The following is a 24,386-nucleotide window of genomic DNA, read 5'->3' on the forward strand; positions in this document are numbered from 1 at the left end:
CATTGCATGCCGGTTAGATTTAAATAAAAAAAAATTAAATTTTTATTTTTTTTAATTTATTTATTTATTCTCACACCTTCCAGACTTCTGACTGAGAACGTCAGTTGTCTGTTAGTGTATACAGTTCTCTCTTAGAACATAAGTGAGCAGACAAAACCAGCAATGAATGGATCCCACAAACAAGTATTGTGTTTATTGTTTATTAGGTATTTTATTCTGACTCCACCCTACATACACCATTCTGCTGTGGGAGCAAATGTCAAACCACCAACGTCAGAGAGAATGCAGAGATAGTGTCACAGAAAAAGCACCAGCCTCTGAACAGAAGCACTTCTGATAATCTGAGTAATAATTAGCAGGTTTCCATGACTTTGCTGATCAGCATGTGCAATCGGTGACCATCTGAATCCTTCATTATACTCAACTGTTCCCTCCTTCATCAAGGTTTATCAGAGTTGGTGGCTACAGGATGCTCAACTCCTGGCTCACCTACAAAACCACCAACAACACCCCCTATTGCAACTCATCCTGCTCACACTGCAGAAGCTGCCTCTCAAAGTGGACCACCTCAAGCAGGTACTGTCTCCGTCCATCCACCAGAACACTCTTCTAGTGAACTGCACATGCAACTGTAACATCTAACATTTCTCTGCCTCTATATACTCCCAGAACAACACAGCCAAGCTGGTGAAGCAGCTGAGCAAGAGTGCAGACACCGAAGGTCAGTGAGCTTGTACATCAAACATTAAATCATTGTATAATGTGAAAGTGTGTATCACACTCAAATACTTGTGTTTGACTTTTAGAGCTGAGGAAGTTGGCGTCTGTGCTGGTAGAAGGCTGGATGGCTACAATCCGCTCCCAGAGTGTGTCGAGCAGCGGCAGCTCTCCTGCTGGTACGTACCGCCATTCTGTCAGTGTTAACTAGTGCCTCCTATCGTAGTAACTCCCTCTGCCTCTCCTCCAGATAAGAAAAAAGAAAGAGGAGGGCAAGGTTCCGGTCTTGGGACGTTGAGGAAAAGAGTGGAGATGAGGAGAAGAAGAAGGAGAAACCCTAAAGCCCATGCACCCCATCAGATGAAGCTGCTGCCAATATTGGGAGTAAACAAATATGATTGCTTAAACACGTTGTGCTGGTATCAATTATGCACAGCGGAAACATAAATGGAGAGGCTGGATCATAAAACTACTGATGCAAATACTAAAGAAAAGGGATTTAAGCTTCTTATTAAGTAGGGCTAGTTGTTAATCTAATCCGTCAATAAAAATAAGTATTAATCTTAAAAAATAGAAATTCACTCAATTTCTATTGTTACCCAAGACAAACAGCTTATTGATAAACTTTGATGGCAAACTGATATTAGAGCTGAAATAATAAGTGGATTAAGTGACCGGTCATCCAACAACTACATTCCATCCATCCATTATATTTAACCCTGTTCAGGGTCGCGGGGGGGGCTGGAGCCAATCCCAGCGGACATTGGACAAAGGCAACGTACACCTTGGACATGTTGCCAGACTATTGAAAGGCTGATAAATATAGATAGATAATCATCACACTCACATCCACACCTACGGGCAATTTAGAGTCATCAATTAACTTAAGTTGCATGTCTTTGGACTGATTGAGGAAGCCATGCTGTCACGGTGGAGAACAAGCAAACTCCACACAGAAGGGCCGTCCAGCCCAGGAATCGAACCCAGGGCCATCTTGCTGTGAGGTGACAGCAAGAGGGGCACCACTGTGCAGCCCCTGACAACTATATTAACTATATATAATTGTACATTTTTGGAGCAAAAATAGCAAAATGCACTGAATCCACTTTCTCACGCACACAGTATGAATATTGCTGCTATGCTGGTAAATGTCAGTATAAACTTAATATCTTTGGATTTCAGAGACAACAAGATGAGCAATTTGCAGACATTGAGTTGGGCACCAAAGAACTGTGATTGGCGTCTTTGTTTGTAACATTTTTTTTCAAACACAGAATAAACCATAGGCCGAATACACTTTCAATAATTTTAATTATGCTGAATATATGTATCTATTCAACAAGCTAATGAATGAAAGAAGGAGCCATATTCAGAGCTGAGATGGACCCACATCTGTAGTAGTTTCTACAAACATTTCACATATTGGGATTCATAGTGAATTATCCAAGGACAAAAGGGCAACTTATACTTTCTGCAACTGCAGAGCAGGTCAACCTCATGGCTATGCATTAAGTATGGAGCTGGAGTCAGAACATGGTTAGCCTAGCTTAGCATAGAGACTGGTAGCAGGAGGAAACAAAAATGTATCTTGTTTGTTTTATCAGTGGTTTTAGGGGTCGTTACATTCTACTTTTTAATAACAGCAGCTTCCACAGTCCTGTTGTCATCTCTTTGCCAGGAGACTCCAAGAAGAAACGTGTCTAACCACCAATTAAACTACAACCTGTCATTTTCAGTTTTAGCATGGATTAAACAAAAGAGACATTATAACCAATGAGCTTTAGAGGTGGTGTTAGTTGGACTTTGATACTTTTGGAAAATGCTTGGCTAGCTGTTTCCCTGCATTTCGTTTCCTTATGCTAAGCTACATTACCCTGGCTCCAGCTACATATTTACTGTACAGACATATGAGGGATATCAGTCATATTGTCTAACTCTCGGCAAGAAAGCAAATCAGCGTATTTCACAAAATATTAAACTGTTATGTAAAATTGGCACCTCTGGATACAGCATCCAGGCCACATAACCAATACTCTTCTATAAAACATCTGCCTCACCTTTGAAATTATTTTCTGCATTGTATATTTACGAGTAAATATAAATGTGTACTCCAGTTCTTCAGTTGCCTATGAATCTGTGGTGCGCCTCCATAAATGAAACACAGATGCATACATCCTGGGATCAGAGTATGACGACACTCCATTGGCCTGTTGCCCTACAAAACCTCAGGCAGGCCTGTTTACTGACTTGTTCCTCTTAGAATGTGGGCTAATTGGCCTAGGAGGCTTGTCACTGCATCTATCCTGACAGCACATTCAAAGTGAAGAAAAAGGCTTACGCAGGCTTACAACATCCGAAATGATACAAGCACAAGCACGTTCATTCATCCTCTTCCCCCGCAATACACACACACACACACACACACACAGATCTAGCAGTGGCAGGAAACTGGGCTGAGGTTTTGGGGGCTTTTGCCTTTGACTGCAGTGCATTATCCCCCCCTTGGTTTTTCCCTCTAAAAGCCTGCAGTGAAGTTGGACTGAGCTAGATGGACACGAGAGGTGGCAGCGAGAGTAAACGATGTACTAAGCAGAGGGGGAGAGCTAAAATATAATGCAGCCACTGAGGGTGAAAAATGGTGTGATGAAATGACTGAGGGGGTAGAGATTAGAGGAGAGGTTTAGAAGGGAAAGAGGAGTGAGGGGGGAGGTGGAGAGGAGAAAAAGAGGTTGGGGTGTTTATCATGCTGGGGCTGTAGGAGGCTAGGCTGCAGACAGAGCGGCTGGGCCATTTAGAAGCTTCTATGTGTTGCAGTAGGACTAATTAGCTTGGTATCCAAGGCTGTCTCTCGAAATAATGGGATGTGGGGAAAGGGACAGTGGAATGAGGGAGGAGAGGAGTCGCCTTCTCCTCCATCTCTGGCAAAAGGAGGAGCAGCTTCCCCACAGGGGCATTGTGAAGCCTCCAGGTTTCAACAGATCTGGGAACAGGCTGTCGTCTGCACAGGTGGAGGCAGGCTGCAGAAAAGAGAGCCAGCTGTGGACGCTCCATTATCCACTGATCACTATTAACTTATATTCATATTTCACTGATGTACCTGGATCTGAAGAAGAGTCCACAACCATGCTTGTGGCTATGTGAAGCTGCAAAGCTGTGCTTTAAGCTAAACGCTAATATGGCAGCATGCTCAAAATGACAAAGCTAATGCTGCTTGGATAGCATAAAGCTTATCATATACAACACAGACTGCATATAAGAAGTGGTAGTTAGGCTGACGTCACCCTTTTGTTTGTGGACCGCCATGGGTTGAAGCCGTGAATTCAGCATTTTGGCTGTCGCCATCTTGTTTTTTTTATTACTTTCTTTTTTTTTTTTTACTTTCATGAACTGAAAACACACTATGAAAGGGTTTAAGTTGTAAGACTAAAACCAACAACCCAAGGACCAACAATCATTTCAATCCATGCCATAATCAAGACATCACCAACGTCAGTCTGCATCTTCTCGTAACAATCTACATCTGTTCAAAATATGGTGCCAATCAATCTGGTAGGTGTTTAGTAGGATACATCCTCTTGGGGACATGAATGTCAGATGAAAAGATCATGGCAACCCATCCAATAGTTATTGAGATCTGTCAGTGAGGACCATAGCGGTGAACAGACAGACCAACAAAAAGACAAACACTGCTTTTCCTACAGTCATGCCACTAGCATGGCTAAAGATTCAGCTAATAAGATAAACCTTACATGAAGCATGCTTAGTATAGGTAACTGAGTTAGTTAGTTAGGTCGGTACTTTTATTGTTCCCATAAGGAGAAATGACTCAGAAGCACACTAACCTTTGGGTCCATTTTGTTTGACTAGAGGTTAAACAGTTAGTATGTTTACCCATTATCTGTTTAGAAATAAAATTAGTTATAAACAATTTTACGATTTACTTTTAATTAAAGTCATTTTGTGTCAAACATTCACTGTGTCCAGCTCTTTCATCTCTTGTCTATATGGTAAAATGTACATGGACCCTAGTCCTAATAAATTATTGTTGGACTAATTCATTACTGGCCTTACTTCCTTGAATAATTCATTCATGATTTGGTCAATGAAATGTCAGTAGAATCAAAAAATGTCAGAATTAAATTATAAAATGAAACTATTGGTTCATGATTATCAGGGGCTGCGTGTTCTTCTGTTGTCTTTGCATTAGGTGCATATGCTTTTGATGCTCCTGCTGCTGTCAGTGATGCTGCTGAAGCTGTCCGGTGTGTCAGCTTGGAGCTTGTCAAGGTGTGACCTCCTGCCTCCCACTCAGCCTCAACTAAGGCACTGCTCGGATAACTGAACTGCACATCAGACTGTGACCAAAGTCTGTCTTCGTTATTCAATGGTGTATTGATTCATTTAACAATAATCTTACTAATCATTAATGTTACTATGAGGAACTTTTATTTACTTATATAGAATTATCTCAATTTAGTACTGGTGCCTCTATATGACCTATATAAGTAATCAAAACCTCCAGTGAGAAGATTGTTTTTTCTATATAGTTATTTTTGATTCTTGCCATTGTTGCCACCAGGTCCAATTCTGGTGAAATCAGATAAAATCATGCAGGTTCACTATAAAGTCCTTCAGCTCAGACTCCAGTGGCCACCAGCCCGCTGTGGACAGACCTAGATGCAGCTTCTCTGCCGCTTTGGACCTGCAGTCGGAGCTCCAGCGGGATGTAGAGAGATCCGCATCCAACAGCAGCGACTGCTCCTCCGGTCCCCGTTGGGGGCCAACACCTACACCTAGCTCCCGGAGAACCAGGCAATGTTGCTAGGCCCACTGGAGCAAAGGGATGCATGAAAGAACCAGAACCATGACTGAGGGGGGCCAGACTGTCAGACCCTGCTTCAATAAAATTATTAGTTTTCTGAAGGGAATCTGGTGCTTGGAAACACTACTACTGTTGTACAAAGGGACCGCCAAAATCAACACAAAATAAAAGTTCCTCATAGTATATTTAAACCCTAAAATGTAGAAAGGATGTCAAACATCCTTCATTAGATATGCAACAATGCCTGAAAATCACTGTTTACTGTAGCTATGACTATGCCCAATGTTAAAACACAATTATTATTTAATGTACATTGATAAGAATCAACTAACCAGCTGTAACAACACTTTCCAATTCAAAGGACTCCTAATGACAAGACAATACCGATCTCATGACTGTAGAGTAGGTATGAAGCTAAAGCCAGAGACAAAACGTTGTTAGCCTAGCTTAGCATGAACTGGATGCAGGGAGAAACAGCTCGTCTGGACAAAGAGGGAAAAAACTTAGGTAGGTAACTAACTCATTTGTGGTTTCAGGGGATGCTACATTTTGGAACTATTTCTTGGCCAACAACAGCCAGGCCAACTGTGCAGCTTAAGAGTCGTGTTGTCAAGGTGACGTCGTCATGGGTGGTATCATCAGGACCAATAGCAAAATTCTATGCTCGGCCATCACAATCAAGATGTTGCACAGAAAGACAGACAGATAAACTGGGTTTTGTCAAGAACTAGTGCCAGCATGTAACTTCACCCTAAACCACATTTCCGTTTGTGTGCACATTAACAAACAACTTTTCCCCCCCCCGTTTCCACTCTATATGCTATGCTAAGCTAACCAGTACTTTCCAAAACGCTCAACTGTTCATTTAAATTGGCACTGACTCCTCAGTCGACCAATTCATCGAGGAACCAATCATTTTAGCACAGAGAGCACAAAGCACAAATGGAACCCACCAGTGCAGCCTCCACCAGCCAAAAAGAAACCAGCCAAAAAGAAACCTTCACTCACATCCCTCCCTCTTGGTCGCACGCTTCTATTAAAACTGGAATCATCTCAAACAACAAAAGAATTAAACGTGCTCAGGCTCGAGGTGGTAAACCTGAGCTGTCTCATCCCGGCCTAGCAAGCGCGCTGCCCCCTGTGTCTTTAAGAAAGCCTCGGTGCCCATGCTGTTACCAGGGCAACTGGTGAACAAACTGCTTCCGAGGCAATTTCCAGTCTAATAATAACTAATCGCGCTGAATGAAAATTCCCCACAAAGACACTGCCCTTTCCCCAAAGAAACTGGGGCAGGTTTGAGTCACCGGGTCTGTGGATTTTAACAGACATGTCCCATTCTGTCTCTCACACACACACACACACACACACACACACACACACACACACACACACACACACACACACACACTGCTGGCATGTTGTGTCCAGCTGCAGCCATTCTGTAGTCTACTGTGATCTTATTGAAATGTGCCATTTAGTTCAGATTACCGGATTGTCATGCAGCACCTTCTCCATTGGGGGCCTGGTAACCATGGAGACGCCGTTGACAGTGTAATATGTTAAGATATGCTAATATGTGAACAAGAATGGTTGGTGTTTTAGACGGAATAGGAAGAGTGGAGGAGGGGTGTAGGTGGGTGCATGCAGGTATGATCAGCAGCTATAACGTGATGTTACATTCCCACTCACCATGTCAGTGCATCTGACAGTGATGACCACCATCTTAATGCTCACAGTATAGCACAGCACGGTCCTTCCTGTGTGCATTTCCTCTTGGAACAACAGCACCTTATCTCCTTCTAGGTGCAAGATGAATAAAGACCCCCCCCCCACACACACACACACACACACACACACACACACACACCACCACCACCCCCACAAAACCCTCTCCCTTGACAAGGCTATAATAACCTAATAACCTTGCAGCATGGCTTTGGCATGTCGAGAAAGGGAAGGAGGGGAGAGAGGAGGATCTGTTGATATGTAATGACAATGACGCCCTTTGGAGCAAAAATAAATAAATAAATAATTAATAATAAAAAAAAAAAAAAAAACAGCTGATGCATTCACAGAAAAACCCACCCAAAAAAAAAAAAAAAAAAAACCACACGTTTCCGATACCTTTTAACGTCAACGAAGTCAAGGGAGGTTGTCGGACTTACCATTTCGGGATTTAGCCGTGCTAAAATGGCGAAGGTGGACAGTCTGTCACACACGCATTTGGTTCTGAATGAGTCGACTAGCACGGCTTTGCAGCCCCTGGCAGACCAGGATCCCAGCAGAGAGGAGCTGCACGGGAGAAAAAAACACACACACACACACACACACACACACACACACACACACACGGACACACACACACACACACGCAAGCAACACACAGACACAGGGAGAGAAGCGATGGGGTGAATAAAAGAGACAGTCCCGGCAAAAAAACAATACAAAAGACAGCGGTTCAAATCCCACCGCGTTGCATTCGCGGCTATTTAATCCACTTTACATCTCCGCCGGTCGAGAGCGAAGGCGCAGAGAGCGGAGTGAAGGCGGCAACGAGGAGACTGCGAGGCGGCGTGCTGCAGGTCTCTGCCCGCACACATGAGAGCTACCAACACACTGACAACAGCAGCAAACATTTATTAGTAGTATTAATATAATTAATATAATTAATATTATTATAATAGTAGTAGTGGTTTTAGTATCATATATTATATTATATTATAACATATTGGTATTAGTACGTTGGTAAGTAAGCTACTAAAATTAATTACTATACATTTATGTATGCATTTTACCAATTTGTATATCCATAATACTTTTTATTTTATTATAAAAAAATACCCCAACATATTAGTAATTATAACATTATTATATATAAAAATAAAATAGAAAACCACAGTTTATGATGTCGGCTTGCTCGGAGATGGTGCTACAAACATGGACTCTGCAATGAAATCCGCTGTTATTTTGTCAGGATATCAGTTGACAAAGACTAAGCCTAAAAACTTACAAATGCTCCCTCTTATAGCTGTGTTTCCATGGTGACAACCAATTACACCTGCTGGCGACTGACAATAGATGATATCATAGAAAAGAACCCAACATGACAGGTGTAATTAATGACATTAATAATAACCAGTTTCAGTCCATGGGCCTATGGTATTATGCATGCTGGTTCACTGACATCTCTTACTGGGATACTCAAATGGAATAGACCCATGTTCTTCATCGCGCCTGCACTTTTTCCTGCTATATAACAAGTCAACAAAAAGGTCTATTGAAGATGAGTCCTAATTTCCCACAGTGTTGTGACGCATTTGAGGGAAGAAATGTGTTTTAGAAACGTCAAGCCATTAGAGATAATTCAAGGTTTCCTGGATAAAAGTCCTGTGTTTATTTGACCCACCTCCTCCTTATGCTGAAGATAAGAAATCTATTTGTGTTTTGTCAAAAAAAAAATTGGGTAGAAAATATATTTCCCAAGTTGAAAAGTAATTGACAATGCAGTTCTGTGTATGTGATCGTAATGTTGGGGAGACAAGTTCTAGTGTTTACATGAAAAGTATTCGATAACTGGAATCTAATTACCACCAACACCAAACAAAAACGATGATGTAACGTTAGGAATGGTTAGGAATAAGTGCCAATTTTTTTACGGAATTTGACTTCATCAATGACTTGGTCATAATAATTTATAACTTTGACTTAGTATCTCATCATTCTGAGCTAACAGTACATTTTTGTTTCTTTAATTTCAATTTTTTTCTGTTCTCCTGGTGGACTGAGCTTCTGTAGCTTCTTCCAGATTAGAGATGGACATTTTGATTATTTCGAGTGGAAAATTGTGTCAGTTTAATGTTTAATGACTGTTGCCCCAACCCAGTTGTTTGTATAGTGGGTTAAATGGAAAAGGGACACAGCTTATCTTCAGCACCCAATCAAGCAAAAATGACCACATTGTTGAAAGTCAGTTGTGTAATAATAATAATAATATAATAATAATCAATCCTTTATTAGTCCCACAATGGGGAAATTATTTCTCTGCATTTAACCCATCCCGGAGGAGCAGTGGGCTGCAATGAAGCGCCCGGGGAGCAACTTGGGGTTAGGTGTCTTGCTCAAGGACACCTCGGCATGTTGCCGGTAGAGGGGTTTGAACCACCAACCTTGTGGTTACGGGACAAGCGCTCTACCTCATGTGCCACAGCCGCCCCGTGTAGAGGGGGTTTTCAGATGTTTTGTTAGTGAATCAAAGCGGTTTGACACACTGTAGCTGCAGGGTTTAGTAATTTGACACCTCTCCCAATTAGGCAGAAAAAATCAGTTTGACTGGGCTCCTGACACAGACTGCCCTCACTTTGCTCTGCTTCAGTGCACTGAGAAATTAAGCAAATAAGTCAAATTGATTGAAAAAAGCAGCCAAGTGTTATGGATTGTAACAACAGGCAGAAACGGGCGACAGATTTCAATTCTCCTCACGCAAATCTGAATCCACTTGATCGACTTGAATTAACATTGACTTGATTGAGCAGCAGTGAAGGTTTTTGACTCAAACTTGTACTCCGGCCACTGAATCCTAAATGAGTTGGTCAGTCACTGACAAATAGTAAGCTCTTGGAGTCATAATGCTTGTTCGTAAGAAGCTCAAAGGAATCTATAGACTCAATTCAGGCCTTCATATAGACAAATCAAACGAAGTATAAAGCAACGGGTCGGTTCTTTATGTCAAAGTTGTTTCGGTCTGACTCATGGACTTCTGTTTCATTCTAACTTCAGTTGACGTGGCTTCATAGGAACGTGTCCTATAGTGCAGCAACTTGTTGGTACGTACTTATTTCTCTTATTTGGACCGTTCATGTCAATCTTCAAAACATCCTTTTGATCTCAACTACACATCTGTAAAGTTTCTTGCATGGTTGTGGTGCCATCGCTGTGACAAATCTGTCCAAAGACATATAAACACCTGTCAAAATACCCCCAAACGTCATCTGTTATAGTTGCACAGTAGGAGTCTTCAGAACCACTTTGGGCCCAGATGGCACACACCCAGACTCACAATGTGAAGACAATGCAAGCCTGTTTGAGGAAGTACAGCTTCTCAAATGCCAGCAGCGGGCAATGGTATCGTGATCGAAATGTGATGGAGCCACAGCACAACTGAACATGAGGGGGTAGCCTCTTTAAAATATTTGTATTTTCATGACGAAAAACAAGTTAATAAGGTGTAGTTCCATCAGGAGCCTCCAGAACAGCCTCCAACATAGATTCTCCCAGAATTTGGGGCTCAACTGATGATATGAGCGGCATTCTTCCAAAAGATTCAACCTCATTTTGTGTTTTAGATGACGTCTAATAGAAAACAAAATTTCCCAAAGGTGTTATTTCTTTCATTTCATCAACTGTCTGTGTACCAACCCAACAACAGCAACAACCTCAGCGACAAAAACAAGTGAAAACCAAAGATATATCACAGCCACACCCTCACACATCCACAGGTCTCATAACTTCATAGACAGAGTCTGCAGTTTGGTTGCATGTGTATGTGTGGCGTTTGTGTGTGTGTGGGTGTGAGAGAGTTAGCCCCAGGAGGTGACTCAGTGCTGACATTAGCACATCACCTCTAACAGAAATCCAATATATTAGGTCTCAGTGCAGTTTCTCTGTGTGGCTGACGTGATTAGGCCTCTCTGTGAGCCTCACAGTGGCCCGCAGACAGTTTTGACCCACCGTCTAATTGGATAATTACGGTGCTGGTCCAGCAGCACTGCATGGAAGAATGTCCTCTGCCAAGAACAGGCCACATGGATGAAAAGAAGTCTGCCAGCACAGAGGAAATATAGGAGGCTTCTGTGTAAAAAGACATGAGGAGGAGAAGTGCTCCTTCATATTTAAATTATAAGATCATGTGCAGGGACTATCTGCGTTAAAAAACGTTAATATCTGATATTCAAAAATGAATAATTCATATAATGTTTTAAAATTGCAGTAGCTTTTTTGTTACTCGATATTAGCACACTGACATTTGGAGTGCTGCATGGATTACTTTTTTTTGTGGCCAAAGCGGAAGTTAGCATCGCTCTGGTTCCTTCCACAAATGCCAATGAGATTTTTCCATTAGATGTTGTATTATTGCAGAAAATAAGCATAACAAACATTTATGATAGTGACACGTTTTGTTCAGCAAGATAATCTTCACAGATAAACACCATACTTATGATTTTTGAAGCGTCAATGCAACTGCCAGAAGTAAACAGCTAACGTTAGGCTATAAACGACTTAAACAACTGTCACATGACTGCACTTCACCGCGACAAAGCTAGAGCTTCTTAATTAATGAGAGAGGTATTTATTGATGCATTTTGAATTCTAGAAGAAAAATTAAGAATCTCTAAAGCTTTTTTCAGGCATCCACCCAAAGACGCATAAAAAAAACCGTTGACTCCGAGACGCGGGAACCGATATGCAAAAAATGCTGACTCATTTCCCGGTTTAAGGACTCGTTCCTGCAGCACTCTATATAATCATTCCATTGATTTTACATATCAGGTGAACAGTCACAGGGAGCATGATGCAGCTAAAACAAGAATGATGAAGTCATCAGGGTTATCTCGGCTTGAGCTTGGGATACTACACATCTATAACAGAAACTGTGCACTATGGGGACATGTCATGTTGCATTATGGGAGTTGTAGGATCCAGGGTATTTGAAACTTGACCCATATACCGGGGACTAAAAGTCAGTATTTTTCAGCCTCTGCTGCTTCAATGTTAAAACGTCTTTCTCTTGGAAGTCACCAAAATGTATTGTTTAATACCAGAATGTTGGAGTAGCCCTGTAAATGTGGATTTTTACATTTCAACATAAAGAAGATATGAACATAAAGCACACTGCTTATCATCTTAATTATAAAAGTATCAAGCAGCAGTTAGCATTTATCCAGTCGTATACCCTGTACATTACCTGCAAAGTGCCGAACAGCTTGCTAAGGATAATGCAACCAGCAGCAAAAATGTGTATCTGGCACAAACTTGGGGTATACTTAACGTGGCAGCTGCCTCCACAGTCAGGGGGTCAACATACATAAAAGACCATAGAGTCTTGCCTACTTGGTGACGGTTATGGACGGGCCAGAGAATTCTGCTGAACTAGACTGTCAAATCCAAGCAGACATACAAGATAGTCCTGAACAGAATAAAAGCTATTTATCTATCAGCATATGCCAAAATGAATCTTTAAGATTGTGTGTACAGTGGGAAAAAAATAATTTAATATTTTATAGTTTAAATAGTTAGTTAGAATCTAATTCTTCCACCCATTTCAATCAAAACTCATCCAATACCGACACTTTGCTGTAAACCGACCCACACTTTGGTGTAAACCCACTGTTAGACTCTCAGAGTCGCTGATGGAGTAAAACGAGTGGGAAAGCCAGAGGGGAGGATAGATGGGTCAAGAATCACAGGACTCTCACCCAGGAGACCACTGTTTGTGTTCAGTGTGCATGAAGTCAACGTGACTTATCCTACCAAAGTTTATGTTACATAACTTACTTACCAAACAAACGTCAGTTACTTAACAAACATATCTTTTTTAACACAAACCACGACCTATTCCGAAGCCCAACCTATTAGTATTGTCCTAAAACTAAAAACCAAATAAACCTACATTAGAAGTTTATAAAGACACTGTGCATGTAACCAGCAGAAACTGTCACGCCGTCCACACGTCCTAATCTGACACTATTTGAGAACCAAGAGCATCATAGGTTTAATTATTTAGAAAGCTAATATTTTCGACATCATGGCGGTAATAAAACCTACTTCAGGTGAGCCTAACCCTTTTTAAACAAGAGGATGCAGCTGGATTGTGACCAGATACTGAGGTGAAACAGTCTATAGTGTGAAGTCAGTCAGATGAGAGGGTATTCGTCAATGCCCTGTGCTCTCAAACAGCTGGTGAGTTGGCTGGCATATTCAGAGTTTGAACGGTTAAGCATGCTTTGAATATAGATACAGAAGGATGTGTGCAGTCTGTCGCCTGTAATGCAGCTGCTTTCTATTCAGGAGTACTTGTAAACAAACATGCCCCCTGCCCACTGAACTCAACCTCCTCTATAATTGTATTACAGCACTTGATAAAAATTCAAGTCCGCAGTCGTCCGCTCGACATCTTTGATGAATTGAGGCAGTTCCTCAACATCAGCACGGACTCTGTAAATTAACTGAGACAGCAAGATTGATTTGCATGATCAGAAGGGAGGCTGGTTAGTGACTGCAGTCTGGTAAACAATGTTCGGCCCATGCAGAAATACCTCTCTCTCTCTCTGGTTTGACCTGCCCTGTGGAGACTGTTTGGAGTCACACTAGTTCTGTTTGTTTTCGGTTTTACATTGAACCACCCAAATGTGGATTTGACATTTTTTAAGAGGTAGAATGCTTTAATGCAGGGCACTTGTCTCCAGACAGCACTGAGCATTGTGAAGAGATGATGAGGAGAAGTGGTCAGACTTGGTAGTAATGCACTGACTGCAATTTTTTAGTCGCATTGCATTTGTATGCCTCAGCTTAACAGCCATTTTCCAGTTTACATCCATGTCTGTTCAAATTGCAGTACCTCATCATTTTTATCTTCTTAAGACATTTGTGTGAAATTGTCATAATTACCATTCTTGAGTTGAGGCAGTTTGTGAGGTCGCAGTGACTTTTGACCACCACATTTTATCAGTTCAAACTGCAAATTAAAGTTTTTTTCTAAATCTGTAGGATTCCCTCAAGGTGTTCCTGAGATATCAGGTTTACAAGAATGGACTGGACGAAACCGATGGACATACGGACGGAAGGACAACTTGTAAACATAATGCCTCTGGCCACGGCTGTCGCCGGTAAGGAGACTTGAAAATATTCAGAGCTAATCTCCACAAGATAGAGGGATTAATAGAATTGCATGTGCATGCTGAATTTTCCTTTAGTTCACAACCATTTTTGCATCAGTATGCCGACTCAGCTAGACGAGTACTGCATCCAACAATGTTTTCAGCCACAGCAAAGAAGTTTTGCTTGAAAGTTGGTGACTACAAGACACTTACAAAGAATAGGATATGACTATATAACAATTTCATAATTGAAAATATATTGACAATATAATCCTCTGGTTGCAAAAACAAGACTGGTTGTATAGAAGCCTATGAGAAAATGACTGTACTTCTCTCTTGATTCATTCCCTCAGTAAACATTGTAAACATGAGTTTATGGTATCAATCATTTATTAAATGATGGTCCATTTAGAGTCAAATAGACCATAATGCAGAGTATGCTTTAGGGCGGGGCAACACTGTGATTGACAGGTTGCTATCCGAGCTGTGTACAGCGTCTCTACGTCACTTCTCCACAGTCAAAATATGATCACTTACATTCACTGGTTGCAAATATCCAAGATGGCGACGGCTAAATGTGGAGCTTATGGCTTCAATAATACAAGCCACAAACCAATGGGTGACGTCACGAAGACTACATCCACTTCTTATATAAAGCCTACTCTTAAACTAAAGCAAGTGTACATCCCTGTGTTTCATAGTTTAATGCTCTGGGCTACCCAATGTGTTAGAAAGTGATACCAAGGGGTCAGTATGTGATGAGCTGTGGTGAGAACAGATTGTGTATTCACGTATTTATAGTGCATCAGGTAAGACGTTCTGTAAATAAACCAAAGTAATAATGTCGGTGTGAGTGAGAGTGACAAAGACAGAAAGACGTTCTGCAGATGTTCTTCTTATTGATTTCAGGAGATTAAAGTGTGGAGCAAGTGAAGGCCCTGGCTGCCTATCAGCTCTTATCAACATGACAAGGACGCCTCCTCAGATTCCAATTTCTCTCCTAAATATTAACTCATTAATCATAGCTGCTGTCCGAGATGGATTATAATTTTGCATTGAACATGTCTCCCCCCAAGCCCTCATCCCCAACCCCCTCACCCAAACACCCAGAGATTACATTCTTTGTCTTGCTTTATTTCTGTCATTGTCTCTCTCCTGCTGTGTTATGTTTGATGGTGGTGAAATGACATTGAGGAAGGAGGCATGTTAGGTTTTATGAGAGTGTCACTAGATAAAAAATTATATAGGCATTTTTGTTTATGAGAAATTAAATTGGGGAGAAAAACACATTCTTTTCATTCCAAACAAAACTCAAAATTCACTGAGGATCTTCGGCAGACTACAAAGCTTTATAAATGTCCTTTGTTTATAAACTTTATATTTCATCATATATTTATTCGATTTATAGTAATACTGTTTGGGAAAATGCGTGCCCTTATAATATTCAGAATCTTTATTTGCTGCAAAAACAATTAGTAAGATTAGCAACTATAACAATGCCTTTGTTCCACTGCTCAGGAAACTGAATATTCTCTCAGTATATGAAATCCATATTCATCAGATGCGTGCTCATTGCTCATATATACAGTAGATATATGTTCATGCTTTTTTCTCTACCATCAGCGTTAAGCAACTTCTTGAAATTAAATTCCCAATTTCATTCATATAATACAAGACATGTTGATGATCTCCACTTTCCTTTTTATGAAACTAAACGTGGCATGGACTCCCTCGGCTATCGTGGTGTACAGAAAAGGAAAGCCAAAGTACACGGTATCAGGAACTAGACATTTGCATTTTTGGATGGTTGTCTACTTTTTTCTGTGTGTGCGTTTTTATTTTTTGTTGCATTATGTGAGCTGCGTTTCCCTATTTTTCCTTTTAGGTATTTGTTTTCTCCTTAAAAGTTGCAAGATCCGAGATTGCTTCTTAACACGTCGACAGCAAGCCGGTGGTTCACAGCTAACGGTGCTAACGGTGCTAACGGCTCTAGCAGTGCAAACTAGGGTTAAGTGCTATGTGCTGACAGAGCTAACGGTGTTTACTTAAGGGGTAAGCAGCGGGTGGGTGCTAGGCTTCAGTGAAGAAGCTGTTGGTAGGGACGGGGTTATAAGCTGACAATCGTTGTTTGCTGCTATATTAATGTTCAGAATGTTAAATACGGCTCCTTAGATGGTAGGGCTGTTCTATAAGACTGTGGCTTCTTAAACTCACCTGTCATCTTTATTAAGTGCGTTTTTATTATCTGGATTTCATGAAGTCTTAGGTGTGTGCAAATAAAATAAAATAAAATAAACCAGAGGTGACTGTGGCCAACACCATCACTCATTTTTATATAACATGATTTTTCAAAAAAAATAAAAATAGAAACCAATACCATTAATCGATTAGAGCTAGTATTCAAATAAGTAGACTTCACTAATATGGCATATAGAAATAAAAAAGGGAGTAATAGCTAACATGTGTCATTTTTTTATAGTGTATATTTTTTATAATATAATATAATTTATAATGGCCTACAAAAACAGTCAAGTAATGCTCACCAATCTGCTGCTCTGAATTCCTACAAAGCTTCAGTGATCTGAGTAAATCTACTGTCAATGAATGTCAACACCTTCAGCTACTTAAAAAAAAGGAAAAGGGATGGACTGTCTTCTTTGAATTATGGCCCGGTGAAGCTTTAAATGAGTATTGTCTGCAGGAAATGGCTTTCATTTATGTTAACTTCATGCAAAAGGCAAATAGAAAGCACTGACATTAAAGAGACAACTCACAGCGGCAGAAGACCATTTGATCCCATGAGAAGATTTAAGTTTGACATATGATCGTATTTAATTGTTGAAATTGTTTATTCAAGTTAAATATTTATCTGTTAATCTGCAGAGGACCTGCTCACTTTTGCTGTGATTGAGAATAGGCCTTAATATTGATATAAAGTAAAATAAAATAATATAATACTTAAACATGAAATCTTTAATTGCTTGAATCAACTCAAGAATGAATCAAATAAAGGCCTGTTTCTCCCTATGGATGTTGTCTCAACCATCACTTTGAAGATACATTTATATGTTTTCATAGTTAGGGCAGCCTGTCATATTAACATCTTTTTTTGATTTCTCAACATTCACTCTGTTTGTTCTTTTTATCCCCAAATTGCCTCCATATGCGTGTTTCACCCGTTGTCTTGCTCTAGGTCTTTATGTGCCAAGCCGAACTTCTTTTAATCCTCTGACTGCAGCCAAGAATGTTCTGCTTTTCGTCTCTGCAACACGAGTGTGCGCACCCATCTAAATGCAAATGTCCAATCCTGTATTGCAATAAGGCGGCAGAATGTTTGCCTCTTTCTTTTGCCGTCACGATTTCTCTCGCTCAACGCTCACAATCTAACATGCTCACACTATTTTCTCATCTTAAACAAGCAGGGGCACTTTAAGAGCAAGGACCAAACGAGTAGCGCTTTGAACATGGCCACAGAAGCAGTAAAAGTGTTTAATATTTATTTTTTTGTCACGCTCGCCGCACTCTCTCTTTCCCTCAGTAGACTCCGAACTGCTCTCCATCGTACATGTTGATGTGTGTGTGCGTGGGCTGGGAGGGGGAGGAAAGCTGTGAGCGACACTTTTAATTTTCCACATGCTGCATCAGTGTCGTCGCAGTGATAGCATGGGGTTAGCGTTTTCCCAGACAAGAGCTGCGGAGCTGTCCAACACACTCAGCACCGTTCACTGGGGAGCAGTGCACTGACTTTGAAATAATAAAACACTGTGACCAGCCATGGAATTTCCAGAGGGAACATGGTGGCTCTAAAACATCCATTTGGAGTACCAGGATATATGTTTTGTAGACACATTTGTGTGTGTTTGGGTCCACCCAGTGTCAGCTCAGCCTGCTAGAATCAAACCGTTTGACGGGTTGTCTGTCGGGGAAATTAACCTAATGTGAAATAATTTGATCTGATATTGTTTATTAACCCTAAAAAAAAAGAAAACTGAACACTTTTGTCATGAAAATGTTCAGTGTGTCTGAAGCTCAGCTAGTTGCTCTTATAGGTTTCACATACTGTATCCTTGTAAAACGGTGCTTCCTATGATATCTTATGAAAAGTAACTCTTTACAGGAAACAACCTAGTTAGATTAGTTAGGTTTAGGCAACAAAAATACTTAGTTAGGTTAGGAAAATATTGTTGTTTGGGTTTAAATAACTATAGAAGTGCCATTACTGAAGTATGCAAAAGGGTCGTGACAAAAAAATCAATGTTGACATTGACATTTCACAAACAGCGGTCTCCTTGGTCAAAGATGGGTTCAGGTTTGATCCATCAACATTTTACATAATTTTACAATCCGAAAAAGTTTCAACGTCCACTACATCACATAATATAAAACTTTTCTACCACAAACATTTCCCATCCAAATTGAACACACTTTTCCTTAAATATCAACAAAGAAAAATGCAGATTAATGCGTTTTTGAAAATGAATATAAGAAACATTCATCCGATATACAGATATTGTCACAGTCACGCCTGTTCACTCTTCCTGCACTCTGTCTATTTCTCTCAGCTCACAGCCCAGCCCCCTCTCTCTCACCACACTCTCCCTCACTCACCTAATCAGCCTCATGCAGTGCACCTGTCTGCCACACCCACCTCGTCAGCACAATCACTCTCACCTGCTCACTCTGCTGCACCTACACCCTGCAGTATTTAAACCCCAGTCTCACACACACTCACTGCCAGATCGTTCTCCGCATTATGCCAGACCTTCCAGCGTTATTCCCCGGACTGATTTCCCGTTGCCGACACCGCTTGTTTGGACTTCTCCGCCTTGCCTCTTCCCCGGTAACTGACTCAGCCTTCCGTCCCAGACCACGGTATTCCTACCTAGCCTCTGCCCCGGTTAACCGACTCAGCCTTCTGTCCCCGACCACGAGATTAGCCTTCGCCCCTTTTGGTTTTTGTCTGCCTGCTCCGCTGACGGATCAGCGCTCTCTAGAGTGGAATATAACCCGTGAGTTATCTCCTGCCTGTCTGTCTGCTGTGTGTTCCGCTTTGAATAAAGCTCCAGAACTTTACCCTGTCTCCTGGTCGTACTGCACTTGGGTCCGCACCCCACCCATTACAGTACGATCTGGCCTCGACATGGACCCAGCACACGACACCTCGCCACTGGCTCGATTCGCGTCTGTGGAGGAGGCGATCTAGAGACACGGGACTCAGCTCGCCGCCACCATCGCCGAGGTTCACCAGACCTTAGTGAACCAGGGACAGGCTGTGACCGCCTTGACGCACCAGATTCAACAACTTACGGCGGCCCTCACCCAGGTTCTCGCGGCGACACCGCTGCCATCTGCTCCGACTCACCCGGAGCTGTTACCAGCGCGTTCACTGCTGGTCTCGGAGTTCCGAGTCGGCGAGCCCGAATGTTACGCTGGGGATCCTGAGGGCTGTAACGCTTTTCTGACGAACTGCTCCATTTTGTTCGCTTTACAGCCATACACATTCGCCACCGAGGAAGCAAGAGTGGCGTATTCCATTAATCACCTGACGGGGAGAGCCCGCCTGTGGGGAACGGCGGAGTGGGACCGCCGAACGCTCGCCTGCGCTTCCTTCCAGGCATTCTCCGAGGAATTACGCAAGGTTTTTGGAGTGGTTTCCTTGGGACCAGACGCCACCGGTGGATTGTTGGGGCTCCAACAAGGTAATCAAACCGTCACGGATTACTCCATTGACTTTCGGACCAAGGCGCGGCTAAGCTCATGGAATATGGCCGCTCAATGCGATGCGTACATGCTTGGCTTGGCAGACTACATCAAGGATGAACTCATCTCTTTCGAGCTGCCCACCTCTTTGGACGGACTGATCGCGGTGACCACTCGACTGGACCGTCGCATCCAGGACAGGCGGCTGGTGAAGCGGCAGGGACGTTTCAGCCACGGCTCATTTTCCTACTCCACGCACGCTACCTCTCCGGACCAACCATCGACCATTCCACCTCATCGGGAGACCGAGCCCATGCAGGTGGGTCGCACCAGACTCTCGACTGAGGAACGTGACTGCCGCCGCAGGGACAACCTATGTATGTACTGTGGTCAGGCCGGCCATTTTGTTCCCAACTGCCCGGTAAAAGCCAGGGCTCACCAGTAACCAAGGAGGTACTGGTGACCCTCCTTCGGCCAGAGGCCCCTTTTTCATGCCAAGTCTTCCTGGACTCTGGAGCGGATGCGTCCATCATGGACGAGGGACTCGCTCTGCAGCTGGGAATCGACCAGGTTCCTCTTCTTCGTCCTGTTCCAGCCAGCGCCCTCGACGGTCATCTCCTGGGGACCGTCACCCACCAAACCGTCCCAGTCCATATGCTTCTGTCCGGCAATCACCACGAAACCATCACCTTCCACATCCTGCAATCACCCCGTATTCCCCTCATCCTGGGGTATCCATGGTTACGACGCCACAACCCCCATATCGACTGGGCTACGGGGGCTTTCCGAGGCTGGAGTCCTTCCTGTCACCTCGTTTGCCTGAAACAAGCCGCCGCACCTCAGGTTCCTGCTCCAGTCAACTCCACACCTGAGCCTCACTGCCAACCGACACCACACTCCAGCCCCTGTCTACCAAGTGGGTGTGGCTGTCGACCCGGGACCTACCCCTGCGGGTAGAATCCAAGAAGCTGGGGCCCAAGTTCATCGGTCCCTTCGAGGTCGAGAAGGTCATCAACCCAGCGGCAGTGAGGCTCAAACTCCCGAGGTCCATGTGCATCCATCCCACGTTCCACGTCTCCAGGGTGAAACCAGTCCAAGAGAGTCCGCCTCCTCGCCTCATCGAAGGAGGACCTGTCTACACCATCCATCGCCTGCTTCGCTCTTGCCGCTGGGGTCAGGGTATCCAATACCTGGTGGACTGGGAGGGATACGGTCCTGAGGAGAGGTCGTGGGTTCCAGCTCGTCACATCTGTGATCCTCGACTTATTGTTGCTTTTCATCGACAGCACCCGGACCAGCCCTCTAGGAGAAGGACCCCTACCAGAAACACTCAAGAGGCTCCCGAGTCAGACAGTGAGGCCTCGTCGTCCGGCTCCGAGGAACCCTTCCTCCAGACCCCCTCCACCCATCCGACTGAAGATCCGGACTCTGCGGCCTCGGAGGAGTATTTTTTTTGTGTAAATATGTCACATTTACATTTAAGTTTGTCCACCATCTGCGATATTTTGACTTTTTTTTCTTTCAAATTTTCCAGAAAAGATTTTTCTTAATGCGGTTGATTTTGAAAATGCGTGTGAAACAGGTGGACGGTTAGATACATACTGATGTTTGTTGCTATTCTTGGACTCCTTATTTGTGCCAGAGATCAAATGAGTCCTTGTGGGGCCACAGAAGTCAGAGAGGTTTGTCTTCTGGTGAACATAAATGTTGTCAGCAAATTTAATGTTAATTGGACTTAAATATTGGGGAAACCTTTGGTTTGATAGTGGAACTACCAAACTGTGTTAAGGTTCATCCTCTGGGGATGATGAATGTGCGATTCATTCCCTACAGTATCTTGCTTAGGACCTTAGTATTAGTCTGACGGATGGCGGTTAGTAATAATGAGTACTGTACTCAATTGAGTTAATTTATTTAGAGAATTCACCAAAATATTGAAATTGTGCAATAGAGGATGAAATATGCTGACGCAGAGGCCTCTATATGGACATCTTGTAAACAAAACAGCTCACAAAGGGTCATGTCAATGCAGGTCCACACATAAACAGGTTATGGTGTAATCATGGTCAGATGACAAATCACCAATATGGTAGATCTCACCTGTCGCTCTCGTCCCAGGATAAGCAGGTCTGGTTGGTGGTGCCCTGATGGATGGAGAGCAGAAAAAAAAAAACACATGATCACCATGAAAGAATACAGGTTATACATCATATAATAATAATAGCAGCTAAATAACTGAAATTGCTTCAAGACTAAAGTCACTCACGTTGTACAGGTGAGAGAACTCAACTACAACCGGAGCAGAGAGGGAAGCAGGCGTGGGCTTGATGGTCACGGACAAAACCTTGGAGTTGAGGACTGTGCTGTTTCTAAAAAGAGAGAGAGAGAAAACATCAGAGGAAAATATAAACATAGTCACAGTGCCCATTTGAGCTAAATGATAGCATTAGCATTACAATGATAATGCTAACCTGCTGATGTTTAGCAGTTACAATGTTTATTATGTGAGTTAACAAACCAGTCATAACTATATTAACATGCTTATTATTCTTAATTAGCACTTAACATAAGAACATCTTGGGGTGATGGAAACAGGTTTTTCAGGATAAATCCAAATTTCGACCTGATGATGCTGCTAGATAAAAAGTCAGAGGATCACCCACGTCTTTAAGATTAATTGTCCAGAATTAATATCTGTTTCAAATTGCTGATCATTCCAGTAGATGTTTAACTAAATAAATAACTTTGATCTGCTGGGAAACACTTACAGTAATAGCATTCATAGTGGGGACCATGACTGTACCAACTTTTATGGCAATCTATCCCAAAAATGTCAACCAGCCAAATCAGTAATCTACATAATTTGGGGCCCATAAATGTCATATGGAATAATCCTCAGGGTACCCTGAGTTAATGTGTCAAATTTCACATCAATCAACCCAACATTTCCGTCAAAACCATCTTGCAATGGCACTACAGGAAAAGTCCGGGAAGCACCAAAGTCATTAGTAATAATCCACTTGGGACCGTGAACATATTCACGTTTGACCAAAGTGAAGGAACAACATACTCGACCATTCCTTGAGCCACGTGGGCAGTGTGGCTAAACATTTTGGATTAACAGGTAGAGGAAGATTTTGACTGCAAAAGGTGACATCTACATTTCAATTTATAAAAGCTAAAATGTCCAACAAGTGAGATTTGAAAGAAGAGTAACATTGCATTTAGTTTTGTAATGGTCATACACCTGTCAGAAAATGCTTAATAACTTAATAAGAGCGACTTTAGGAGCTGTTCACATGTTCAGCCCTTTATCCAAGGACTATTTTACCTGTATCACTCCTTCCATCCAAGGACATCACAACATCTGGTCAAACAGTGACACAGACAAATCAAGGACTTTACCGTCCTGGAAATCCATTTCTCTTGGTTTTGACTTTAGTTAATTGAGTAAGTGAGACTACCTGCAATATAACTGCAAATAAATCATCCTCACAGAGTGCAGGTTTTAGTTGCTTCGCAACGGCATGTGCGACAGGAGTGCAAACCCTCTGAGAACCTTGGATAAAAAGGATGAGAGCGAGTCGGCTTGTGTTTTCCACGCGTTTTTTAGACGCAACATGCTAACCGCCCCAAATTTTTGATCTTGGGGTGCAGCCGGCGTGCTTTGGAAAATAGGCGGTTGTGACCAATTTTGCGGCGTGGTGGTGTCGCTCTCGCTTTTGAGCCATCTTCTCCACGCACACATTGGCAATAATGGATTTGAGAGCAAAATAAATGCGCCATTGTGTCCGGTCTGCTTATAGATTAGCATCAATACCACCTCAATGGCTGAATGAACAATAACATATTGAACAGATTACTGACTCATCTGCTTCAGATGAGCTTGCCATAATCGCTGTGCTCGGCTCCAGAGCAGACATATAATCCTACCTACCTAGTAAACCCCTAAGAGTTTAAGGATTTCTGTAGCATCTGAAGCAGTCCACATTGTCTTTCAATAGCTTATCTTTCAACATTTTGGGGGGGTTCTATTTTAACATTCTCCTCTGCCTGTTTAGTATGCATTGCAATTTCTGCTTTTGAGGTGCTATCAATCATGCAGAAGGAGACAATCGGGGAAAAAGTGAATTTCTAGTGGAAGCACCGACACCGAAAGCTTCCAGTCGGCCAAACATGTTCAACAGCCCATGCTCTGTTCTCCAGCTTCTCACATCATCACAGTATCCTGTACGCACAATCACCCTCTCACTATTCCAAAACACAATCAGTCA

The 24,386-nt window shown here is 42.4% G+C and overlaps 1 protein-coding gene and 1 long non-coding RNA gene across 2 annotated transcripts in view; one reads left to right on the forward strand and one right to left on the reverse strand.

Annotated features, from left to right (window-relative positions):
- The window catches only part of adgrb1a (adhesion G protein-coupled receptor B1a), a 110,588-nt gene that overhangs the window by 32,144 nt on the left and 54,058 nt on the right, over nucleotides 1–24,386 (reverse strand). Inside the window, exons 15-17 of the mRNA XM_054621129.1 lie at nucleotides 22,379–22,481; nucleotides 22,213–22,256; nucleotides 7,705–7,831 (exon numbers count right to left, since the gene is read on the reverse strand). Of these exons, the coding sequence (XP_054477104.1) occupies nucleotides 7,705–7,831; nucleotides 22,213–22,256; nucleotides 22,379–22,481 (274 nt within the window). The remainder of the gene's footprint in view (nucleotides 1–7,704; nucleotides 7,832–22,212; nucleotides 22,257–22,378; nucleotides 22,482–24,386) is intronic.
- On the forward strand, nucleotides 513–890 carry LOC129109140 (uncharacterized). The gene is made up of 3 exons (XR_008531970.1): nucleotides 513–576; nucleotides 670–721; nucleotides 807–890. It is a non-coding gene; the product is annotated as an uncharacterized LOC129109140 (long non-coding RNA).

This window comes from Anoplopoma fimbria, chromosome 20 (assembly GCF_027596085.1).
Source record: "Anoplopoma fimbria isolate UVic2021 breed Golden Eagle Sablefish chromosome 20, Afim_UVic_2022, whole genome shotgun sequence".
Classification (NCBI taxonomy): Eukaryota; Metazoa; Chordata; class Actinopteri; order Perciformes; family Anoplopomatidae; genus Anoplopoma; species Anoplopoma fimbria.